The sequence below is a fragment of the Canis lupus genome, chromosome 5 (assembly GCF_011100685.1).
Source record: "Canis lupus familiaris isolate Mischka breed German Shepherd chromosome 5, alternate assembly UU_Cfam_GSD_1.0, whole genome shotgun sequence".
Lineage (NCBI taxonomy): Eukaryota > Metazoa > Chordata > Mammalia > Carnivora > Canidae > Canis > Canis lupus.
The window spans coordinates 75,885,135-75,911,544 of NC_049226.1; the positions used below are offsets into that span (position 1 = coordinate 75,885,135).

At 40.1% G+C, this 26,410-nt stretch overlaps 1 protein-coding gene across 1 annotated transcript in view; it reads left to right on the forward strand.

Moving 5' to 3' along the window:
* Window positions 1–3,990: 3,990 nt before the first annotated feature.
* The window catches only part of CFDP1 (craniofacial development protein 1), a 129,292-nt gene continuing 106,872 nt past the window's right edge, over window positions 3,991–26,410 (forward strand). Inside the window, 4 exon segments of the mRNA NM_001287118.1 lie at window positions 3,991–4,182; window positions 12,869–12,986; window positions 14,477–14,696; window positions 15,000–15,127. Of these exon segments, the coding sequence (NP_001274047.1) occupies window positions 4,119–4,182; window positions 12,869–12,986; window positions 14,477–14,696; window positions 15,000–15,127 (530 nt within the window). The 5' untranslated portion in view covers window positions 3,991–4,118.

A 26,410-nucleotide genomic window follows, 5' to 3' on the forward strand; every position in this document is an offset into this window, starting at 1 on the left:
AACATGGCCAATAAAGACATGAAAAGATGTGAAAAGATGATTAACATCATTAGTCATCAGGGAAGTGTGCAAATGCAAATCAAAACTACAATGAAATGCCACTTCACATCCACTAAGATGGCTTTAATCAAAAAGACGAGTATTGGCAAGGTGTGCAGAAACTGGACTCTTCATACATTGCTGCTGAGGATATATAAAATGGCTCAGCTGCTTTGGGAAGCAATGTGGCAGATCCTTGAAAGGTAAAGCACAGAATTACTATGTGATAAAGCAACTCCACAGGTACACATCTAAGAGAAATTAGCTCTTAAGATGTGCTAAGTGAAAGAAGACAATCAAAAGACACACTGTATAATACCATTTATATGAAAAGTCCAGAATAGGCAAATCTATAAAGACAGTAAGATTAAGCCTGAGGCTGGGGATTGGGAAGAAATGGGAAAGAGGCTCGTTTTTGGTGTGATGGTTGCACAAGTCTGTGAACTTACCAGAACTACTGAATCGTGTACTTTAAATGGGTACGTTTTATGGTCTGGGAATTATGTTTCAATTAGGCTGTTTTTTAAAGTTTGCTGGCATACTGCCATTGTAATGTCCTTTTAATCACAGATGTTCAGCTATTTTTTAATTTAGATAACTGTAGGACTAGGTGCCTCAGACCCAGTCATCCAGAGTATCAACAAGCAGCAATTTTCAGCTAAAAAAAAACTAAACCTGAACAAAGAGGATGTTAATTGTTGATGTCTCATCTGCATTTGTTTCTGATTACTGCCTCCCGTAGTTGGATTATAATTTTAAAAATTTTAGTCTGGTAAAGTCATAAAGATTGTATATGGCTATCCTTCTATATGGATATACTTGAAGGACTCATGGGGATGGTGTCTGAATTCTAAAATGCAGCTGATTCCTGTCCACAGTAGTTATGTCTACAAAGTCACTGTGCACACTCAATTAGAGAGTACTGAACCACTATTGGGGGAAATACAGGGTTGGGTTCCTGCGAGTCTCTGGTCACAATACTTTTGTCAACTGATCAATATATAATCTTGTTTTATGTAGGTTTCTGTTCAAAGACACCTTATTTAACGTATCTTTCTTACAGTAGTTACATGCAGTATTTCTTATAATAAAACTATTTTAATTATAGCATTTTTGTGTGATGTCCTCTACAACACTGACACTGTATTACTTAACTCTTTCCGTCAGTCTATGTACGCATGCAGTACACGTATATAGTACATGTAGTAAACACATAACGATATTCACAGAGTATTGTGAACACATACTGTATACTGCACAGTAATACAAATAGGGTCCTGAAAAAAATTAGAGATTTCATTAAAATGGTAATTAAAATCTTACTGTTGATGGAACAGCAGGATGTGTGTTGCAGCACACAGTGTGGTTAAACCTCTTGACCTTGGCTTGCCCCCAAAAACCAAGGAAGAGGTTGGTGGAATTTATTCTGCAGAAGAGGAACAGGGCAGCATGTCAGTGTTGGGCAATTCAACCTCAGAAGTTTGCCTCTCTCATGACTTGTTGACAGAGCTGGCAACCTTCCCTCCCAAACTGGCTCAAAAAGTTGGGTCAGCCTTGTCTGCTTGGCTTTTTGCCTCAAATCTTTAAGCATCTTGGCATAAGGGGCAAATGCCAGTGAGGTCAGGCATTTAAATTTAAGGCTGCGATCAAGCATAGGGTCACACTCTTCCATGTCATTGAAAATTCTTTCCAAGGCAGAATTCCATTCTGATATATTAGTCATTGTAAGAGGGTCAATTCTTTTTTTTTTTTAATTTTTATTTATTCATGAGAGACACAGAGACAGAGAGCAACTCCACAGGTACATGTCTGAGGCAGAGACACAGGGAGAGGGAGAAGCAGGCTCCACGCAGGGAGCCCGACGTGGGACTCGATCCCAGGTCTCCAGGATCACACCCTGGGCTGAAGGCGGTGCTAAACCACTGAGCCACCCGGGCTGCCCAAGAGGGTCAATTCTTGAAGTCTTAGGTTGACTGACTTTCATCACCATCCTCGTCATTGCCGACTCCAGTGCCTTGTTTTGCCATCGCGTCCAGGTCTTCATTGGTGGGTTCTATTGCCTTCTCTGCCAAAATTTCCTCCACATCTTCCTCCTTCATGTCATCAAAGCCTTCTCCACTTATTTGCCGTGTGATATGCATTATCTTTTTGACACTGTTCTTTATACTTTCTGTAACACCTTCAAAGCCTTCAAAATTTTGCACACAGTCTGGCCAAACATTTTCCCAACAGCTGTTGAGAGTAGCTTGTTTGATGCTGTCCCAGGCTGTCCCAACATAATCAATAACACTGTGTAGAGTAACTGACTTCCAGTAGTCCAACATGGTAGTCTGTGTTGGACTTGAAAGCCTCGAAAGCCTTGCTATAAAGCTCCCTGGTATAGTGTGCCTTGAAAGCTTTTATTATACCCTGATCCAGGGGTTGGATGAGAGATGTAGTGTTTGGGGTCATGAAAAGACCTTCTACGTTGGGATGGGCATTTCTGAGTTCCTCAAGCAACGGACTGGGGCATTATCCAAAATTAATAAAACCTTGAAGGCAAGGTTTCTGCCCTGGAGATAGCATTCAACTTCTGGTATGAAGCAGTTGTGAAACAATAGGATGTCATCCAGGCTTTTTTTGTTCCTCCAACGGAACGGCATATGGTTAACGCTTTTTCCTGTAAGTGCTTGTGGATTCTGGGCTCTGTATACCATTAGGGGTTTGCACTTGAAGTCGCCCTTGGCATTGGTGCACAAGAGCAAGGTTGCATAGTCTTGGAATGATTTAAAGCCAGGGGCTTTGCAGGCCATTTGTGTCATATATAGGTTCTTCTGCCAACGTCCTTGTAAAATAAGCCAGTCTCATCAGCGTTGAAAACCTGCTCTTCCACATATCCTTTCTCCTGTATAACACTCAGCAAGTGCTTTTAAAATTCTCCCGCAGCCTCCTGATCTGCAGAACTTGCTTCACCTGCTAGTTTAACATTGTTCACGCCACACCGCCTCTTGAAACGCGCCAGCCAGCCAGCGCTGGCGGAGAAAGGTTTCACGTTTTTCTGGCCCTGGGTTACATGACCGTAAATTTCTTTGGCTTTCAGCCTCAAGACAATGCTGTCCACCACGTCTTTTCTGTCGGTTGTCATCTCATGAATCCACAAACTTAGTCGTTTTTCCATCTTTTCCATCGCTTCCTCACGTACTATAGACGTTACTTGCGCACTTTCCGGGGGGCCTCCCGGACAGATCGGCGAATTTCCTTTTCCCTTTTTTTTTTTTTTTTTTTTTGATGTACCGGATTGTTGATTCATTAACACTGAACTCGCGGCCAGCAGCGCTACAACTCACGCCTGCACGAAGCTTATCTAGTACACGTATTTTCTCCATAAGGCACCTCACAGCCTTCCTGCGCTTAGGAGCACTGGCAGCACTTCGCCACTACGTTGAGCGGTCATTTTAAACCGCGAAATCACCACCAAAAAGCACAAAAATGCAAAAAACCCCACACGGCCCTAAGTATACAGAGAAAAAGACAATCCTTTACACCCAGAGAGAGGAAGCAAGAAAGCCCACTGCGCCTGCCTTGTTCAATCTCAGCTAGTTTACCGCACCGCTGCTGGACTCGAGTTTCACCCTCTGCGCATGTCCGCGAGAAACCTCAGAAAGCACCGCGAATATTGATTTTCGGGGTTAGTCAGTGTAAGCAAGTAAGCGAACTAGAAAATACCAACCCATGAGTAACGAAGGTCAGCAATATCCCCACAGACACGTAATTCTGTTTAAGCACATTTATTAAAGCAGAGACCCGACAGTGCCAAAGACTACAAGTTCCGGCATGCACCGCTTCAGCGCGGAGCCTGGACTCTCGTCAAGCAGTACAGTCCCGTCAGGGGCACGAGGCGTTGGCCTGGAACTGTCGCGTTTGGACTACGTAACACTCTCTGCGCGTGCGTACACGTCGCGGGGTGGGGGGGCCCGCCCCAGCCGCCGCCGCCGCCGCCGCCGCCACCCCCGTTGCAGCTTATGGTCTCTCCCTAGAGCTTTGCCGTTTGGGGCAGCTGCTGAGGTCGTGTGGTTCCGCCCGCCCCGCGCGGCAGCGACATGGAGGAATTCGACTCTGAAGACTTCTCCACCTCGGAGGAGGACGAAGACTACGTGCCGTCGGGTGAGCGATGCGGCCGGAGGCGAGAGAAGGCTTGCCCCGCCCCCCGCTTCACGTGAGGCGCTCTGGGCCCGGCGTGCGTGGCCCGGCGGCGCGGTCTCCCGCGGCCCCGTCGCGCAAGCCCCGCTTCCTCGGCCGCCTTCCCGTCCGCGCGACCGCCCCGGGCCGACCCGCGCGCGCGCGCGCGGGGGAGGCTCGCGCAGCCGACGCCCGCGGCGTGTCTCGGGCCGCCGCCCCGTCTCGGAGCGCGGGAACCCGCACGTGGACGCTGGCCTGCCCCGGGGGCGCAGGCGGGGTCGGTCGGCGCAGGCGCGGGGGCGGCCGCACCAGTGTTCACGTCTAATGGGACGCGGTGTGAGCCGTGTAGGTTGTCGTCAGACCCTCCTTGCGTGCTAGCACCACGTCCAGGATCAGCCTGTCTGCTTCATGCCGTCGCGTGGGGTCTGGTTATTAGAAAGTTCACCCGATGAGGCATTTTGTCTCTGCGGTGCATACCTATTCCCCCCCCCCTTTTTTTTTTCAGGCCCCTCTTCCTCTCGCTTTTTGGTGGTATAGGCTTCTCAGACTAAATCTTGTCACTCAGACCTACCCCTTCTGCTCTATTGCTTTCCCCAGACTTCCCATCTCATCTAAAGTAGCCATCCACACACACATGCTGGTGAAAAACAGAAACCCCAGGAGTCACTCCTCCTTGCTTGCTTTCTTTCTGTCTTCTGGTTCAGGCAGTAAGTTCTGTGGTGCCTATGTGGGAAGCTGGTTTCTGACCGCCTCCCCGCCCATCTCCCTGTCCCTGGACCGCCATTCTTTCCTAGGATTAGCCGTAGCTTCCCGACTGGTTTGCCTGACTCCGTTTCCGTCCGCGTCCACCAACGTTGGTCTTACGGTAATGGCCAGAGTGGTTCTATGAAAACTAGTTTTCATTTTAATCAAAGTTGTGAGTACTCATACTTAAAAATAGGGGTGCCTGGGGGCTCAGTTCCTTTAACGTGGGACTCTTGATTTTGGCTCGGGTCCTGGTCCCAGGGTCGTGAAATTGAGCCAGGGTTGGGCTCCAGTGCTAGGGGTGGAACCTGCTTAAGAGTCTCTCTGCCCCTCCCCCATCTCAGTCAGTGTACTGATCTGTGTTTTGATAGATGCTTAAGAGTTGCATGACAGTCACCAAAATTAACGGTTGCAAGGCCACCCTCCCCCAAATAAAACATAGACCATGATGTTTGAATAGAAACAGTTTTATTTCTTTTTCTTTTCCAATAGGTATGCTTCTTGTTTCTTTTGCTTGCTTTACTGCTTTTTTTTTTTTTTTTTTTTAATTTTATTTATTTTTTCACGACAGACAGAGAAGCAGAGAGAGAAGCAGGCTCCATGCTGGGAGCCCAATGTGGGACTCAATCCCGGATCTCCAGGATCACGGCCTGGGCCGCAGGCGGCGCTAAACCGCTGAGCCACCCGGGCTGCCTTGCTTTACAGCTTTTAATAAGACTTCCATGGGGATTCCTGGATGGCTCAGCGGTTTAGCGCGCCTTCGGCCCAGGGCGTGATCCTGCAGTCCATGGATCGAGTCCAACATCGGGCTCCCTGCGTGGAGCCTGCTTCTCCCTCTGCCTGTGTCTCTGCCTCTCTCTCTGTGTCTCTCATGAATAAATAAAATCTTTAAAAAAAAAAAAGATGGGATCCCTGGGTGGCGCAGCGGTTTAGCGCCTGCCTTTGGCCCAGGGCACGATCCTGGAGACCCGGGATCAAGTCCCACGTCGGACTCCCGGTGCATGGAGCCTGCTTCTCCCTCTGCCTGTGTCTCTGCCTCTCTCTCTGTGTGTGTGACTATCATAAATAAATAAATAAATAAATAAATAAATAAATAAATAATCTTCCAGCATGATGTCAAATAGGAATAGTGAGAGTGGATGGACTTGCCTTGTTCTCAATTTTAAGAGGGAATTATCAGTGTTTCACGAGTTAGTATGTTAGCTACAGTTTACAGATGCCTTTTGAGTCTGCACGTTTTAAGTCCTTTACATTATTAGCTCACTCATATGATGCTACAGAGTATGTGCTATTCTCCTCATTTTACAGATGAAGAAAATGAGGCACAGAGAATTTAAGCAAATTGATCAAAGTCATCCAGCTACAGAGTAGCTGAACTGGGATTTGAACCCTGACAGTCTGCATATACTGCTCTTCACCGATGCATTTTATCGGGTTAAAGAACTTCCCTCTACTCATGATTTGCTGAGAGGAGAATTTTGTCAGATGCTTTTCCTCCATAGGATTCTGTGTGGTTGATTTTCTTCCTGTTAATATGGTGAATTACAGTTACTGATTTAAAAATTTTTTTTTTTTTTTTTTTTTACACTGCAGCACTTTATTTTCTTCACATGATGACACATTGCTGGGGCCTAATGTTCTCATATGACAGTAGAATTTGTTAGGATGAATAAATTTACAGTTGTAAGTGCAAACCATTTTCCAACTCAAGGCAATTAACCAACCACCCACAGTGTTCTGGCAGGTGATTTTTAAATTTTGAATAGCCTTTTATTTCTGGGATGAAACTCCCTTGGTCATAGTGTATTCTTTTTATACATTGCTGGGGCTCTTGGGTTGCTCAGTCTGTTAAGTGTTTGACTCTTGATTTTGGCTCAGGTCATGATCTAAGATCCAGCCCCGCATTGGGCTCCACACTCAGCATGGAATCTGCTTGAGATTCTTTCCCCCTCCCTCTCCCTCCTCTGCTCTTTCTACTGCTCTCCCATGAGCTCTCTCTACTCTCTCTCCAAAATAAATAAATAAATAAATCTTTTTATATGTTGCTGAATTTTGTTTGCTACTATTTGTTGAGAATTTTTTTTTAATATTTATTTATTTATCATAGACAGAGAGAGAGAGAGAGGCAGAGACACAGGAGGAGGGAGAAGCAGGCTCCATGCCAGGAGCCTGACGTGGGACTCGATCCCGGGACTCCAGGATCGCGCCCTGGGCCAAAGGCAGGCGCTAAACCACTGAGCCACCCAGGGATCCCCCTGTTGAGAATTTTTGTATCTGCTTATGAAGGATATTGGTCTGTAGTTGTAATTTCCATGTCTTTAGTATCAGATATTGCTAGCCTCAAAAGGAAACATTTTTCCAATGTGATTTTTTTTTTTTTAAGATTTTATTTATTTATTCATGAGAGACACACACACACAGAGGCAGGCTCCATGCAGGGATCCCAGTGTGGGACCCGATCCTGGGACTCCAGGATCACACCCTGGGCTGAAGGCAGATGCTTAACTGCTGAGCCTCCCAGGCATCCCTCCAATATGATTTTTATTCTCCTGTATATTTGCTTTCAGTTTTATTAGATACTTTCTCAGATTTTCAGTGATTCTTAGTTGTTTGGCTCTTGTTTAAGCATGGGGATCTAAAAAGGTGATTGGAAGCTCTGGGTCTTTGGACAAGGTATGTTCATTTTGTTCTTTGTTGTCTATAGGGATGTTATTCTGCTTCTTAGTTTTTTGTATTTGTTTTTTTGTCATAGTAACTGCATGGAGCTTGATCTTTTTGTGCATGTGTATAATTTAAAAGTTGCTTATCTTTTATCAATGAAATTGAACATTTTAAACATATGTAATATCCAAAGCCATATTTTTCTCTTTGTTTGAACTGTTTGCAACCCTTTTATGGTGAAAAATGATCTTACGTTACTACAAAAGTAGTGTGTTAGCTTTGTAGAAAATCAGAAAATTCAGACTGTTAAGCATAAGAAAACAGAATCATTGCATTCCTACCACCCAAAGATTATTGTATTAATCCTTTAGTGAATCCTTTAGTGAACTCTGAACTTTTTTACACCCAGGTATAGACACTTGTGTTTTGTTTTGTTTTTAAAGATTTATTTATTTATTCATTCAGAGAGAGTGAGAGAGAGGTAGAGACACAGGCAGAGGGAGAAGCAGGCCCCATGCAGGGAGCCTGACGTGGGACTCGATCCTGGGTCTCCAGGATCACACCACAGGCTGCAGATGGCGCTAAACTGCTGCACCACCGGGGCTGCCCCGACACTTGTGTTTTAACCCCAACCTGAAATCATACTTTTTCATGTTATCTTGTAACCTGCTCTTTTCAGTGAACAGTCTCTCCCTGTTCATTTCAGTAAACTTTTGATTCATCTTATATACAGACCTTATTAAGATATTCCCACTGGACTCAGAATAGACTGTAGCTTGTTTATCCAAATCACAGTTAGGTTCAGGACTACTCATATTGTGTAGTTGTCCCATCCTTTAAATTTGTTTTAATCTGGCATGTTCTGTAATGACATTGATTTGCCTAAGAGATCAGGCATTATGTCCTGCAGAATGTCTTACCTTCTGGATTTGTCTGGTCACCTCCTCCTGGTATTTTAGGTTGTTCCTTTGTTCTTTGAATTCTCTGGAATTCTGAAGTTCTGAAATTCCTGGAAGTTCTATCTAGATGCTTGATGGGGGGCGCCTGGGTGGCTTTCAGTCTGTTCAGCATCTGCCTTCAGCTCAGGTCACCATCCCAGATTGAGCCCCATGTTGGGCTCTCTGCTCAGTGGGGAATAGGCTTCTTCTTTTCTCCCTCTTGTGCTCTCCCTCTCTCAAATAAATAAAATCTTTAAAAAAAATACTTGATGGGTTCAAATAAAATATTTTTGGTTAGAATACATTATAGATGACTGTGTGTTTCATAATGCATAACGTCAAAAGACCTACAATCCTTGGTTGGTTCCCATAGTTGCAACTATTGGATTCAGGGGATGAGAATCTGAGCCCTGTGTTGTGTAATTGTTTCTTACCTTGGAACTGAAGTATTCTGTGTAGTAATATAACACTTCATTTTTTGAAAACATTACTTGATAATCCCTGTCTAAATTAGTATCATTACAGTGTGAGAAGTGATATTTTTCTAATTTTGTGGTTCTTCTACAATTATTAGTTGATATTATTCCCTAGGGGATCCCTGGGTGGCGCAGCGGTTTGACGCCTGCCTTTGGCCCAGGGCGATCCTGGAGACCTGGGATTGAATCCCACGTCGAGCTCCTGGTGCATGGAGCCTGCTTCTCCCTCTGCCTATGTCTCTGCCTCTCTCTCTCTCTCTCTCTCTCTCTCTCTCTCTCTCTCTGTGACTATTATAAATAAAATAAAAATTTAAAAAAAATATTCCCTAAAGTATTGCTTTCCCTCATCAGTTGGGACAGGATAAATGTTTGATTCATTTTAATTATTAACTTTCAAAATAGAGAATAATTTTAATAGTAGCTTTAAGTAGTATAAATTATCTTTTGTCTTTTTTTAAAACATCATAAAGGGCTTATGGATTTATTGATTCAATGTGTTTTAGTCCACTAGCAGGTATTCCTTTTAGTGCTCAAGTCATCATGTTTAGCCACTAGGAGTTCTTTCAAGCTGGATCTTAAATCCTTTTAATGCGACCCATTATTCTTAAATAATTTCCTTGCTTTCTGCACAGCAAGATGTCCCAGTTTTACTTTGTTCTTTCCCTCCCTCAGACCTGAAATTAGATGTTTTTTTTTTCAAGGATCCCTTTTTATGATGAATCGTATAAAATAATATAATCTGGACTCTGAAGAGATGCTCATTGCTACTAGAGTGACAATGTTTCTGTGCCATTTCAGTGAACAGAACTAGAAAATATTTATTTTAGAGAGTACATTATTGATGGTTTTTTAAAAAAGATTTTATTTTTCAGTAATCTTTACACCCAGTGTAGGATTTCGGCTTACAACCCCTAGAACAAGAGTTGCATCATCTACCTACTGAGCCAGCCAGGCGCCCCTCATATTGATATTTTTGATTCAGTTTTAACATTTGAATTTTCATTTGATTTCTTTGACTTTATAATCCTGTGTCATTCCTCTGAAGATCTGGATCCCTAATGTTTAACATAATTACTTGCTTTAGCCTATTATGAAGGAAGTAGTTTCAAAATACCAATGTTGATGTTACCACATGGAATAAGGGCTTTTTTCTTTCTTTCTTTTTTCTTTTTTTTCTTTCTTTCTTTCTTTTTTTATCTTTACAATGGGTCTTGCTAAAGGTGCAACAGTCAAAATACTGTGTTTCTGAAGTCCTTGGAATAAATCCTGTCTGTCAGTTATGTTAATGCTTGGGTATGCAGTTATTTATTCAAACAAGTATTTGTTAGTTCAAACTGTTCTTAATTTAAGAGATTTTCAAAATTCTTCCGAAAGTTAATCACAGAGAATTCTCCCACTCTGTTCTACCCTTACCCTTATAGGTACTTTTTTTTTTTTTTTAAGATTTTATTTATTTATTCATGAGAGACAGAGAGAGAGAGAGAGAGGCAGATACACAAGCAGGCTCTTTGCAGCCTGACGTGAGCCTGACGTGAGACTCCATCCCGGGTCTCCAGGATCACTCCCTGGGCTGAAGGCTGCTCTAAACTGCTGAGCCACTGGGGCTGCCCTACGTATTCTCATTAGTATTTTGTTTATCCTTCCTTTTGTTTATCCTTTACAAATACAAAAAATAACATTGCAGCTACATACCTACTTAGCTTGTAGTTTGTGTTTTTTAAAACTCTTTTTGCTGACGTGATTTTACTGGAGTTTCAGAGGAAGCAAAATGACATTTGTGCATTTAGACTGCCATCTTAGTCTGGAACTCAGTCCTGTGTTCAGGAAACATTTTTATTTATCGATTGGTCTGTGGTATTCAGTCTCAAATGTGTATTCTGCAGATTTTCACATGAATGGCTCCTCATCAGCTTTGTTCTTTTTTAAATCTCTGCCATTATATTTCTAGTCTTCAAGAGTTTAAAACATTTTTTTAAAGTTTTTTGAAAAATGTTTAAGTCACTATTTCATGAATGCCATACTTTCTCTTACCTCTTTGAGGCTATTAACTATAAAGAAGTGTGTGTTTTAATTTCCTCTGAATTCCTTTCTTGTTTTAGTCTTAACTTTTTTTTTTTTTTAAGATTTTATTTCTTCATGAGAGACACACACAGAGAGAGAAGCAGAGACATAGGTAGAGGGAAAAGCAGGCTCCATGTAGGGAGCCCGATGTGGGACTTGATCCTGGGACGCCAGGATCACACCCTGAGCCAAAGGCAGACACTTAACCGCTGAGCCACCCAGGCATCCCATCAGTCTTACCTTTCATATTGGAGGCTTTCCTCAAGTGTTTGGTGGTCCTTGGTTCATTATGAGTGAAATACTTAGAAGCTGATTGGATGTACCAGAATATTCAAAACATTACTGTTTGTAACAGCCCCAAATTGGAAACAACCTAAATGTCAGCCCAAGAATGGATAAGTACATTGTGGTACAGTTGTGCAGTGAAATACTATTTTGGAATGAGAGTGAATAAATTAGAGCTACAGTGAACAGTATGGGTGACCAACACATAGTATATTGAGTGAAAGCCAGATGCTTGAGAGTGCATATTGTAGGCGTCTGTTTAAGGGTAAAAAGAAGGCAAACATGGGATGCCTTGGTGGCTCAGTGGTTAAGCGTCTGTCTTTCGCTCAGGGTGTGATCCTGGGGTTCCGGGATGGAGTCCTGCATCAGGCTCCCTGTGAGGAGCCTGAGTCTCCCTTTGCCTATGTCTCTGCTTCTCATGAAAAAATAAATAAAACCTTAAAAAAAAAAAAAAAGGCAAACTTAATCTTTGGCAAACTAAACTTAGGAGTCAGGATGGTTCTTGGAATGGGGTGGTGGCTAATGCCTGGAACAGGCATGAGGAACCTTCTGGGATGCTGGTTTGTGTTCTGGTTCTTGAGCTGGGCCTGGTTATACAAGTGTGTTCACTTTGCATAATTTCATCAAGCTATAGAGTAGACTTGTGTGTTCTTCAATGTATGTGTTATACTTCAAGTAAAGTGTTTTTTTTTTTTAAGATTTTATTTATTTATGCGTGAGAGACACACAGAGAGAGAGGCAGAGACACAGAGAGAGAGAGAAGCAGGCTCCATGCAGGGAGCCTGATGTAGGACTCGATCCCAGGTCCCCAGGATCAGGCCCTGGGCTGAAGGCAGATGCTCAACCACTGAGCCACCCAGGTGTCCCTACTTCCAAGTAAAAGTTTACGTGAAGTTAAAAAAAACAAAAAACAAAAAACTGGCTGAATCTCCATGTGGACAGCATTTATTGACTGATACCCACAGACTATGGTTATCCTGGGCATCCAAGTAACACCCTCTTATTGGGGACCCCTGAATGTTAGTGACTGAAGATGGGAACTAGACATGTTTGATCTTTCTGTTGTGTCTAACTGGAAGTCCTTAGACCTCTTTTTTGTCAAGGTTTCTTTTGATTACTTTCGAAAGATATCCAAGATACGGTGGGAACATCAATTTCTTCTTGGAACAGTTTAGTAGTAGAATTGGAATTTCTACTCATTTATTCATTCAGCACATACTTAACAAACAAGATCCATGTCCTCAAGATATGTAGAGCGTAGCAGAAATTGCAAACGTTAAATATAAGTGGATACACTTATCGAGGGAAATATGGACTGTCATGGAAGCCTGGAATAGGGTAATTTAGCTTAGTCTTCAGGAACAGGAAGTCTTTCCTAAGGAAATGATATTTTAGTTAGATAAAGAATAGAGGAGAGTACTGGACTTTATTTTTAATGAAAACGTCTTGTCTTGATGTGAAAATCTTTATTCCTGTATGTCTGACCACTCTATTATGTGATTTCAGGTGGAGAGTATAGTGAAGATGATGTAAATGAATTAGTGAAGGAAGATGAAGTGGATGGTGAAGAGCAGACACAGAAAGCCAAAGGGAAAAAAAGAAAGGCTCAGAGCATTCCGGCCAGGTGATGCTGCCCTCAAGGTCCTTAGAAGTCGGGCTACTGTCACAGTATCCAGATGGCTGGGATTGGTTTCAGGAGTTCTCCCTCCCAGGGTTTCTTACCTTTGTCTTTTCAAGGGAAATATTTGTGACTTTAGGATTAAATTCTAGGTCTTAGGTGAGCTTTAAAAGTTTTTGAGCTTTAATTAAAAAAATTTTTTTTAGTAGATACCATGTACACTCGTTAAGAATTAAAAACTCAGTTACTACAAAAATGTGTACCCTCAGTATCACTTGTTCCTCTGAGAAGAACTATGTTGTCAGAGATAGTTTGTGTATGTAGGTGTATATTTCCTACTCTTTAAAAAAAAACAAAAGACACCCTCCCCCCACCGCCAAAACAAAGAGTGACATACTCTGCTTATAGTTTCTCATGTTCACTGTTTCTCATCTTAGAGATGTGTACCATGGGAGTACATTTAGCTATACTTTATTCTTTTCAGTGACTGCATAATGTTACATTATATGGCTACACCTTGCATTATTCAAGTATTCCCTTATTAAGGGACATTTAGATTCTACCTGCCTTTACTATAACCAACAAGACTTCAGTGAATATTCTTTGTTATGTCTTTGTATACAAGTACAGGTATTTCTGTAAATCAGATTTATAGAAGTAGAATTTTTTGATCCAGAGTTCTATGCAGTAAAAAAAATTTTTTTCATAAATACTAGCGAATTACCTTCCATGGGCCTGGTATTGAATTACACTCCCTCTGCCCCAATTATGAAAATTCTAACAGGTTATTTAGCTCAAATAAGAAATGCTTCCATTGATATCTTTTACCTCTCTTTCATTGGTATTTCTGTCTTTTTGGGCATTGAAGCAAAAAAGCAGATTATAGTTTATAAAAATGAGAAAAAAAAAGAATTTTAGGTATTAGATGATTCACTTGAAGTCAGAATAGACTAAGAAACAATTTACTCTTTTAGGTCTTGGGCCCAGTTCTTTTGTGCTTGAATTTTTCTGTATTCCAGCTTTCATATTTTAAGAAAGTGGGGAGAAACTGATGTCCATTCCCCCCACCCCCAAGAACGCTAAGAAAAAACAGTGCAAATGAATTTGAGGCGCTCCTCAATAGAACATGTTTTCCAATTGGAGTGTATATTCTTGGAATACACTTTCTGGATTGTATTCAGATTGATTCAGTGAGGTGATTTTGGGTGTTTTCTTGGTGAAAATAGCTGGTCCTGATTTAGGAATAGAACACTATATTTTGATTCTAAGTTTTTGGGGAAATTGCTAACTGTAAGAGCTCAGTTCTTCTTTTCTTTCACCAAATCTCAGCTTAACCTCCCCCCTTCCCCCCCTAGTGTGGGTGTTAATCAGTAGTTCCAGATTTTAAAATTTTCTCAGGTTTGCAACATTATGTTTGGAATTGAGGAAGGGATAGCAGAAATCATTTTGCACTATCTGTCTTGTCTCTCCTTTTTCTTGTGACTGTTGGTGATTAGGAAGAGAAAACAAGGTGGCTTCTCATTAGAAGAAGAGGAAGAGGAGGATGCCAATGAAGAATCAGAGGGCAATAGCAGTGAGGAGGAAGATGGAGCTGCAGAGCAGGAAAAAGGCATTGGGTCAGAGGATGCAAGGAAGAAGAAGGAGGATGAACTGTGGGCCAGCTTCCTCAATGATGTTGGACCAAAACCAAAAGTGTCCCCAAATACACAGGTTAATGTAAGTCGATAACCAAATGAAATGTAGGCTTTCCCAGAAATACCCCAAGTTCCCCAGGTAGATTTTTTTATTTCCATAATGAGATTTGATGCTTACAGCAGAAATCAGATTAGATGCCTTTTAACAATAATTCTATCAAGTGAAAAGCAAAGCATTCCCTATGGTAGGGAATAAATTTCTGATGGGTCTTTCTTTAATTGTGTAGAGATGAAACATTTAAGAACAGCCCTAAACAGCATGTTAGGATGGTTCTTTTAGTTTTATCCTAATGTGAAACTGATTGCATTTCTTACCATTTCATAGAGAGGAGAGAAGCCTGAAGAGACGAGTTCGAGTAAATTGTTGGTCAGAGCAGAAGAGCTTGAGAAACCGAAAGAAACTGAAAAAGTTAAAATCACCAAGGTGTTTGATTTTGCTGGTGAAGAAGTCAGGTAAGGTGGCCTTCACAGATTTCTTTTAAAAATGAGCATCAGGGATCCCTGGGTGGCGCAGCGGTTTGGCGCCTGCCTTTGGCCCAGGGCGCGATCCTGGAGGCCCGGGATCGAATCCCACGTCGGGCTCCCGGTGCATGGAGCCTGGTTCTCCCTCTGCCTGTGTCTCTGCCTCTCTCTCTCTCTCTCTGTGTGTGACTATCATGAATAAATAAATTTAAAAAAAATAAAAATAAAAAAAAAAAAATAAAAAAAATGAGCATCATTCTGAATGGTGTTGGACATCTCTCCTCATTACACCCTATCATCATATAATATTTTGGAAGAGTTCTCTATTACTCCAGGGAAACCATGGCTCCATGAATTATCAGGGAACATGGGAGGAAAGGTCCTTTCATATACAGTGATGTAGTGCTTGCTTCAGCAGTGCAGTATACATATACAGTGATGTAGTTGTGGGTATTAGGAACTATTTGGCTGAACACAAACAAGAAAATGTAAGAGTGAAGTATTCGGTTCCACTTGTCATGCTTTGTGACTTTGAGTCATTTCTCCCTCTGTCACTTTCCTTAACTGAAGTCTAAGCCCCACTGAGGCCCCTGAAATCAGGTAAAAATTTAAAGAAGAGAGAAATTTGGTTCCAATATTATTTTATGATCTTAGTATAATTTTTAAAATTGATTCATAGGTTTGTTATTAAAAAAAAAAAAAAAGAACAACAGTAGAGACTTAACCTCCTGGCTCTTCTAGGTAAGAGCCACATGCCTAGAATTTCCTCTCCCCCTTATTTAGATTTTATTATGTGAAAACAGCAGACCTATAGTTTAGAGCTAAATGGGAACAGATAAAGTACCAGTCGATAATTTTATAGGTGGCCACATTTATTTTACTTGGCAGTAATTAAGTGGACCTTTATGCTCTGAAAATGTATTTTGCCCTCAAATTTATATTTTTAGAAATAATATCTGGTTTCCAATTTCATTTATTTCATCTAATAAAAATAGATGTTGGAGTAAAAAGAATTTGGTATTAGTTTTATAAAGGGTATGGAACAAAACTTTTTTTTTTTTTTTAATTTTTTTCTCCTCAACCTTTTCTTCTGAAAGATTTCACCCAGAAATGTTGCCATAGTTGATATTACAACGAACTATTACGTATACCTGTTACACACATTCACCGGTGATTAATGTTTTTTGCCTCTCTTTCCACCATCTAGATCTGTATTTCTTTTTCTCTTGCCTGAACCATATGAGAATTGCTTGTAGACATCATGATACTTCACTCTTAAATATTTCAGTGTTTTCCTAAGAACAAGGGCATTCTTATCATGATACAATGTAATGGTTACATCTAGTAAATTTCATATTAATGCAGATTTTATTACCTACCTCTGTGGTGAAGGATGTTTACAAATTTTCAACCTTATTGCAGGCCCCTACTTTTGTAAAACACAATGAAAAGGAATTGCTAGGAAAATAAATTTAAAAGATGTAGAAAATACAAGCCTAAATTTTTAACAGTGAGATTCAGCAGACATAAACTGATATTTCAATAAATATAGTCAAAATGAATATCACATAGAAATAGGAAAAGATTTATATAGCTGTACATGCTGTTTAATAAAGTGTGAATATAAATAATTAGTACAGGAAATCACTTAAAATTATACCTTTATTCTATAATTGAAACAAAAAATAGTAAAATATTAATTCTAAGTACTTAACATCTAGGTGCACACTTTGAATAAATGCGGTGTGTATTTTTAGTTTTTAATGTGACAAAATAGCTCACTTCTTATTAATTTATTGGGTCTCTGGGATACATGACAGCCCTACTGGAGGATGATGTCTATGTAAATTATTTCTATGTTGGCTTGCTTTCTTTCTTTCTTTCTTTCTTTCTTTCTTTCTTTCTTTCTTTCTTCCTTTCCTTCTTTTCCTTCCTTTCCTTCCTTTCCTTTCTTTCTTTTCTTCTTTCTTTCTTAACATTCATCATAAAGAAAGTCATTTCAAAGAGGTATTTTCCTGAGGATGGAAGTATAGATTTTAAAGCTATTCAGTAAGTTCAAGATTTTTATTTTTTACTTTAATATAAAGTGAAGCCAGTGATACTGTATTTTCAAAGTTCATCTTCAATGTTTCATCGGTAGCCATTTCCAGCAATTTATCCTGTCAAATTATAATTAAGTTATATTTCAGTGGAAACAAGGAATTCTGCATGCATGAGTGTCCTGTGTGTGAATATTCTTCTGATAGAATAGAAAATGGATGGAAGAGGCACCTGCGTAGCTTAGTGGTTGGTAGCTTAGCTCAGGTCTTGGTCCTGAAGAAGGGATCAAGTTCCACATCGGGCTCCCTGCAGGGAGTCTGCTTATGACTCTGGGGAAAAAAAAAAAAAAAAGGATAGAAAATGAAATTTAAAACATCCAGTGAAACATGTTAATTTGTAGAAACTTTTCCCCTAGGATTCTAGCTTTCATTTTTACTCTTATAATTTATTTGCTACTGAAAATCATGTTGAATCATTTTCTGGCATAGAAGATTATTATTATTATTTTTAGATTTATTTATTTATTTATGATAGACATAGAGAGAGAGGCAGAGACACAGGAGGAGGGAGAAGCAGGCTCCATGCCGGAAGCCTGACGCGGGACTTGATCCTGGGACTCCAGGATCGCGCCCTGGGCCAAAGGCAGACACTAAACTGCTGAGCCACCTAGGGATCCCCACCCCCCCTTTTTTTTTTTAGGGCATAGAAGATTATTAAAAATACCTAAGATCAAACAAATAAGCCATTTTTTTTTGAAGATTTTATTTATTTATTCTGAGAAACAGAGAGAGAGAGAGAAGCAGAGACACAGGCAGAGGGTGAAGCAGGTTTTGTGCAGGGAGCCTGATGTGGGACTGGATCCCGGGACTCCAGGATCACGTCCTGGGCCGAAGGCAGGCGCTAAACAGCTGAGCCACACAGGGATCCCCAAATAAGCCAAGTTTTACTGTCTAATTAAGACCTTTAGAATTGCAGATCAACTGTTTTTTTTTTCTTTTAAAGGCTCTAAGTTTATTCTAAAGCTCATTGTTCTCAACAGCATTTTTCCCTTGCATATGTACACATTTATGGTCAGCTTTCAGCTTATCACATATAAAGACAGTCATTGAAAAATGTAATGCATCAGTCTTACATAATTTCAAATTTTTACTACTGTACTAAGAACAGTGGGGTTGTTAGTTTGTTTTGGTAGCAAGAATTTTCTCAATGAAGGAAGCAGTATGTTAATTTTATGTTCTAGCACAAGCTCCTTAATCTAATGTTTTCCTGTCTTGCAGCTGTGCCATTAGAGCATACTCTTCCATACACTTAAACCTCAAATCACATTTGTTGACAATGTGATTCTAGTTTTATTTTACGATTAGTGCCAGTTATGTTGTCAGCCAGAAACTGATCACAGACTCCTTTATATCATGGTCATGTTTAAATCACATACATAGCATGATAATTTTAATGTTAGTAGTAACCTAGCATTCTTCAAATTGCATTGATAAAACATTTTGCTAACTTGATTATCGTTCTCCCTATGAGAAGCCAGATTCTGAGGACTTCAAGCTGTGGCATCACTGGAACATTACACTTGAATCACCTTTGTCAGGGATTCACCAAGCTTTCCAAGCAGACATCTTTGATACAGTCTTTTTCTTTTCTTTTCTTTTCTTTTCTTTTCTTTTCTTTTCTTTTCTTTTCTTTTCTTTTCTTTTTTTTCGAGATTTTATTTATTTATTCATGAGAGACAGAGAGAAAGAGAGGCAGAGACACAGGCAGAGGGAGAAGCAGGCTCTGTGCAGGGAGCCTGACATGGGACTCGATCCAGGGTCCCCAGAATCAGGCCCTGGGCTGAAGGCGGCGCTAACCTGCTGAGCCACCTGGGCTACCCCATACAGTCTTTTTCTAATGTCTTGGCAGTGGTTTATTCTTTTTAATTAGTTAGCAACCTTAAAGCACTTCTTTCTCGGAAGACTGCAGTGCATTAACATTAACGTATGGAATTTTGCATCTCTTTCTATTTGACTTTTTATTTATTTTATTTTATTTATTTTATTTTTTAAAAATAATTTATTTATTTATTCATAGAGACACAGCTAGAGAGAGAGAGAGGCAGAGACACGGGCAGAGGGAGAAGCAGGCACCATGCAGGGAGCCTGATGTGGGACTCGATCCCGTATCTCCAGAATCACACCCTGGGCTGCAGGTGGCACCAAACCGCTGCGCCACCGGGGCTGCCCTCTATTTGACTTTTTAGATCAGTATGCTTTCTATCAATTCTTTTGATTTTGAATTTCTTTATGTTTTGTATGTAAATGCCACTGAGGTTTTGATGAATTCATTGCTTCATTAGCCAAAACATTTGTAAAGAACTCACTAGGATTTTAGCACTGCATGATGAACAACCAAATTCTGTGTGAGGGCTCATGTAGTCAAAGCAGTTTGACCTCAGTTGGCCTTTGTTTCTTTGGAATCACTTCCATTATCATCGTGTGGTTTACTACTACTGTCACATTCAGAAAAAGGTATGTTTTCTTTACAGAAATATAGTGAGGTTTGTTTGTCCATCAGTAAATTAGGATTAAGAAAAATATACCAATTTTACTCTTCTTTTTTTTTTTCTTTTTAAGATTTTATTTATTCATTCATGAGAGACAGAGAGAGAGAGAGAGAGAGACAGAGACAGAGATATAGGCAGAGGGAGGAGCAGGCTCCCTCCCTGGATCCTGATGCGGAACTTGATCCCAGGACCCCAGGATATGACCTGAACCAAAGGAAGAGACTCAACCACTCCAATTTTACTTTCTTTTTTTTTTTTTAAAGATTTTATTTATTCATGAGAGACACAGAGAGAGAGAGAGGCAGAGACACAGACAGAGGGAGAAGCAGACTTCAGGCAGGGAGCCCGACATGGGACTCGATCCTGGGTGTCCAGGATCAGGCCCTGGGCTGAAGGCGGTGCTAAACCGCTGAGCCACCCGGGCTGCCCATACTTTCTTAAGTTTAAGCTATAAATTTAAAAAGTCATACTAGGTTATCAGTGAAAATCATTGTAAAAATAATTTATAAAGATAAATGCTTAGATTTTATCACAGTTTTGAGTTTTGATACAATAACCCTAAACTATCATATGCATAAGCATTATGTCTCACTGTGGATGACTAATCTGCTACTGTTACATGTGACCAGCTTGCAAGTTTGACAGTACCAGAATTGGTCTCCATTCTGGTTAATACAGTGAGTCTACCTATCATGTCTTGGCTATTGTGACATTGTCAAATTGCTAAACAGATTTCTAAATATTTACATTGTCTGTACCCATCTTGTTTTGAACCAATAACAGGTAGTTTTGTAGCCCAATTTCTAAATAGCTCTAGATATGATTCTACTCAATTTTTTTACCAATTATTCCAGTAATATTCTTTTTTTTTAAGTAATATTCTTTATGTAGCTATATTTTTTATTCAGTCTGACATCCAGTACAAGATGACACTCTACTTTTTATTTTTGTTTTTATTTTTTATTTTTTTTAAACATTTTATTTATTTATTCATAGAGAGAGAGAGAGAGAGGCAGAGACACAGGCAGAGGGAGAAGCAGGCTCCATGCAGGGAGCCCGATGTGGGACTCGATTCCAGGTCCTCAGGATCACGCCCTGGGCTGAAGGCAGCGCTAAACCCGCTGAGCCACCAGGGCTGCCCGACACTCTACTTTTTAAAAGTCTTTCATTTTTTAAAAAATTAATTAATTAATTAATTAAACTTATTTAGTCACAGAGAGAGAGAGAGAGGCAGAGACACAGGCAGAGGGAGAAGCAGGCTCCATGCACCGGGAGCCCGACGTTGGATTCGATCCCGGGTCTCCAGGATCGCGCCCTGGGCCAAAGGCAGACGCCACACCGCTGCGCCACCCAGGGATCCCAGAAGCCTTTCATTTAAAGTATTTCATGACACTGACATGTATAGTTAAACCTTGAACAATACGGGTTTCAACTGCACGGGTCCACTTATACGTAGATTTTGTTTTGATAAATACAGTACAGTATCATAAATGTATTTTACTTATAACTTTATCTTAATCACATTTTCTTTTATGTAGCTTACTTTATTACAGGAATACAACATGTAATGTATATATAACATACAAAATGTGTTAATTGACTACTTATGTTATTGGTAAGGCATCTTGTCAACAGTTAAGTTTTGAGGGAGTCAAAGTTACATGTGGACTTTCAACCGGCGTTGGGGAGGGGCAAGTGGCAGCGTCCCTGTTGCTTTTTTTAAGGGTCAACTGTATGTTTTTAAGAGTTGACTGGGGATGCCTGGGTGGCCCAGCGGTTGGGCGCCTGCCCTTGGCTCAGGGCATGATCCTCAGTCTCAGGATCTAGTCCCGCATCGGGTTCCCTGCCTGGAGCCTGCTTCTCCCTCTGCCTATGTCTCTGCCTTTCTCTCTCTGTGTCATTCATGAATAAATAAAATCTTAAAAAAAAAAAAAGGTTGATTTGTTTTGCAGGATGATGCTCAGTTTGGAATTTTGCAGTTTCCTCATGATTAGCTTCAAATTAGTGACTTAGACAAAAATGCTATATTGGCGATGTTTTGTCTTCCTTAGTGCATCACATCAGTAACAGTATTGGTGGTGATAAATTAGATTGTTTAGGCAATATCTGTCAAAATTCTCCATTGTAAAAACACCCATTTCCTTGATAATCAATCATTTTGGGGATTCATTAAGTAATTCTTGATGATATAAATTAGTGATGTTATTTTACTGCCAGAATCACACTGGAAACTATTGAGTTGTCCAGTAGAGGGTAGCAGAACACCGACAGTAAGCCTTTAATAGTTTGGAAATCCTACAAAATAATGCAGAAGTTGTTTGATATACCATTAGGAATATATATTTTAAAATGTTTAGAAATCTTTCTTGGCTTGTGTTACTTCCCACGTGTCATAAAAGATATCCAAAAAAGATTTATTATAATTTTACCATTGGCCCTACATAGTAAGAAAAAGAATAACTGTTATGAAAAACCATTAAATTTCCTGATCAAATACATTTTGTGGATGTATTAATATCTATAACAATGACACAAATTTCCTATTTTATTTTAAGCAAAGCAAATGGATGATAATTTTAAGTATTACATGGGTATTTGGGAGCCTGATATTTCTGTCATTTGTCAGAGGGGTGGTCCCATGTCTTTAATATATCCAGGGAAGCACCCTACAAATATACACATTCTCACCCATATATTTTATATTCAAAAGAAACACAAGCTTATTACTTTAAAAACCATACATTACAGAGCTATATAACATGATAAGCAAATGTTCTCTGTAATTCCTTCTTCCTTTTTTTTTTTAATTCCTTCTTCCTAAAGAAAATAAAACCCTGCTAATTGGCATGTTGGCAAGATTTTTTTTTTCACTTAAATTGCTTATACTTAAAATTTAGATATTATATGGGATCCCTGGTTGGCTCAGTGGTTTAGCGCCTGCTTTCGGCCCAGAGTGTGATCCTGGAGCCCCAGAATGGAGTCCCACATCAGGCTCCCCACCTGGAGCCTACTTCTCCCTCTGCCTGTGTCTCTGCCTCTCTCTCTCTCTCTTTGTCTCTCATGAATAAATAAAATCTTAAAGAAAATAGATATTATAAGGAACCCTCACATAGGAACTTGAGAGGCCTGAATTTTAACTGACAACCAGATGCAAACTTGATAATATGGATTTGAGCATTTCTTTTATGTATTTATTTATTTGTTTATTTTTTGTTGAGCATATCTTTTAATCTCTTGATGTCATTATTCTGCTTTTTATTTTTCCTTTTGTATCAAGTTAAGGGCATTATTACATCTTTTTAAAAGATTTTTATTTATTTATTCATAGAGACACAGCTAGAGAGAGAGAGGCAGAGACACAGGCAGAGGGAGAAGCAGGCACCATGCAGGGAGCCCGATGCGGGACTCAATCCCGGGTCTCCAGGATCACGCCCCGGGCTGCAGGCGGCGCTAAACCACTGCGCCACCAGGGCTGCCCACATTATTACATCTTTAAGAAATGTGAGAAGGCTAGTGATGACTGGGAAGAATTTATAAGTATAAGCATAAAGTAGTGTTAGCACAAAGTTAGTCTTTTAGTTTTTTCTAATTATGTTTTAATTGTTAAGCTTTGGATTTTTATCTTTTTGTTTTGTTTTCTTCCCCCTTGAAAAATGTGTAGCTTATTAACTTTTGAGAATGAGGAAAAATAGTATTTTTTACCCTTTTGTATCACATAATCAGCTGAGCCAGTTAGCTCAGACTTTCCTAAGTGATTCACCTTTTGGAAAAGGCCAGTCATGGAAAGTTTTTGCCTAAATAAAGGCTTTTCACGAAGTTCTGAGTAAGTGAAATGAAGTTAAAATGACATTTCTGCTGATAGCACTTTAACTATAGTTAATAATGGGCCTTTCCTGTAGGCCTTTCCCTCTTATATATTAGAAGTGGTCTATGATTGAACGGTTCTCCTTGAAGATATTTTGAGAGCTTAATCCCTTCATATTACTTGTTAAAAATGGAGTTAGTTCTTCCAGACATACTATTCATGAAGAGTAAAATTCTGCTTTTTTACCTTTTTTTTTTTTTTTTTTGCTTTTTTACTTTGTATTGATTCCCAAAGTCCTTGAGAGAAACATAGCAGTTTATAGATGTCATTTTTTGTGACTGTGGATAGGACTTTGGCATTAAGAAGTTAACAATAGAAACTCCTGTAGACTATACCTTTTTCATGCTTTCTTCATGACATTTACTGTATATCATGTGTTGTCATAACTTATTTCATGGTTAGCTGTCCTAATGGACTGTGAGCCCCTGAAGGGCAGAGAGGCCCATATATTATTATTTATAAGTTCAACATCTAACACAATGCTTGGGTCTGGGGTGCTTTTCAGAAAATGTTCACCAATTTGCTTTAGGTAGCTGCTGCAGGAGCTTTGTGAGTCCTGTGGTAAAACAGGTAAATAAAACAAAACATGGGACACCTGGGTGGCTCAGTGGCTGAGTGTCTACCTTTGGCTCAGGTCATGATCCTCTGTCCGGGGATCAAATCCCACATCAGGCTCCCTGCGAGGAGCCTGCTTCTCTCTCTGCCTATGCCTCTGCCTCTCTCTCTCTCCTGAATAAATAAATAAATCTTAAAAAAAAAAATAAAAACAAGACAAAACATGATTTGCATAAAGGCTTCTTTTACCTTTCTTATACCTTAAACCACTTGGTCTTCATATTTTATCATGAACATTCTAACATTTTACAGTGATGTTCCTTGATACGGATCTTAAAATTTCCCACATTAGGTATTCTGTGGTTGTTTTTTGTGAAAAGTCATCCTTCTAGGAAATTTTTTGTTAACAGCCTCTTTCATATGTCTTTCTGAAATTCCTACTTAACAGATATAATAGTAATGCTATGCTAGGCCATGCTGTGATAACAAACCCAGAAATTCAGTAGCATAGCATGTACAGTTGTCCCTGAGAAACACAGGTTTCAACTGCATGGGTCTGCTTATATGTGGATTTCTTTTTGCAGAGCTGTAAATGTATTTTCTCTTGTATGATTTTCTTAATATTTTTTCTTAACCTTTATTGTAGGAATACAGTGATCACACATATGCAAAATATGTGTTAAATCATTTGTTCATGTTATCGGTAAGGCTTCTTGTCAGCAGTAGGCTATTAGTAAAATTTTTAGGAAGTCAAAGCTTACATGTGGATTTTCAACTGTGTGGGGAGTCGGTACCCTTCACCCCTGCATTTTTCAAGGGTCAGCTCTACATATTACTGATGCAAAGTTCTATACAGATTGGGCAGCATTCCATCTTGTAACCAACTCAGCCATCTGGAACATACAGCTTTTGAGATTGTTATGGAAGAGGAAGAAAGAATAAATAGATTTTCGTTTAATTATTTTGTTTTCAGAATGAGACTTCAGTCCTGCCATGTGAGCTCGGACCTTCTACAGTTTTCATTTCTCTAAAGAGTAATGGGTTTTGCTGGTTGAGTAGGGGACAGTGGCTTATGCTATGAAGTTAGAGAAGGGGATGTGGACCTAGTTGCTCCTGAGATAAACTTTCAACTGATTTTAGCCCTTCTTTCCCTTCAAAGGTTCCTGGGATCTCAATTTACTGAGCCTTTGTAGGATACTGTAGTACAGATTGGCTTATTACTGGCCATTCCATATTGCTACAGGCTTAGATCAGAGAAAACAAAAACCAAAGCCAATTTCTACTTGTCTGTTTACTTCCTACCTTCAGAAAATTTGATTAGCATCTTTTTTCTGTTACATCTTTTCTCCATATCCTTATATAATTTTGCCTTTGTAAATTTATTTACCACTGTTTAGTAGGGTTTTGGTAGGGAGCAGAGAATAAAACGTGTTTAGACCGTCATTTCTAAGTGCAAGTGTCCACTTGTTTTCATGAGCTGTCTCAGATTCTACCCAGGGCAAGGAGATTTAAAGCACCTTTTTTCTAGTTCAGTACCCTGGGATTCTGCATTAAGCTTTAGGTCTGGATGTGGGTTTATTTTGATCGTCTTGTAACACTGTAAGTTACTCCAAAGTTTAGTGGCTTAAAACAATTGTGTTCTTGTCATTTTCCATAGTTGCGGAGGGTAGCTGGGCTCTGGCAGCTCTTGCTCAGGATCTGTCATGCAGTTGGAGTTAGTGGCTGGATGTGGAGCCATCTCGAAGACTTCCTTGCTCCCATGTCTTGGGCCTGGACTGGGACAGTTTCCTCAGGCATTTCTTCCTCAGTAGACTTCCCAGGTATTGTGTGTAACATGGGAGATCCAGAGTAGCCAGGCTAACTTGAGGTTTCAAGGTTGCATTCTCAAGAGAGCACCAGGTAAGAGCTGTGTCTTCTTTTACCAGCCAGCCTCAAAGTCATGTACTGACACTCCCACTGAACTCTGTGAATCGGCAGCCACAAAGACCCACCTAGTTTTAAGCAGGAAGGTGGAAGGGGTGACATATATAATTCTTTCTCACTGGGATGATGTCCGGTTTTGGAAGAGCATGTAGAATGGCTTGTGGCAACCATCTTTGGGTTATAGAATCTACTACAGGATTCTCTCTAGCACTGGTACTTAATCTCTCCATAGTTCTGGGAAAGGTAACTTAGTTCCTTAGATTTCTGATTTCTTGTTCATGAATATAAATGTGTCAGCTGTTATAGAAATTCTGTATGACAAGCCATCCCAAACCTCAGTGGT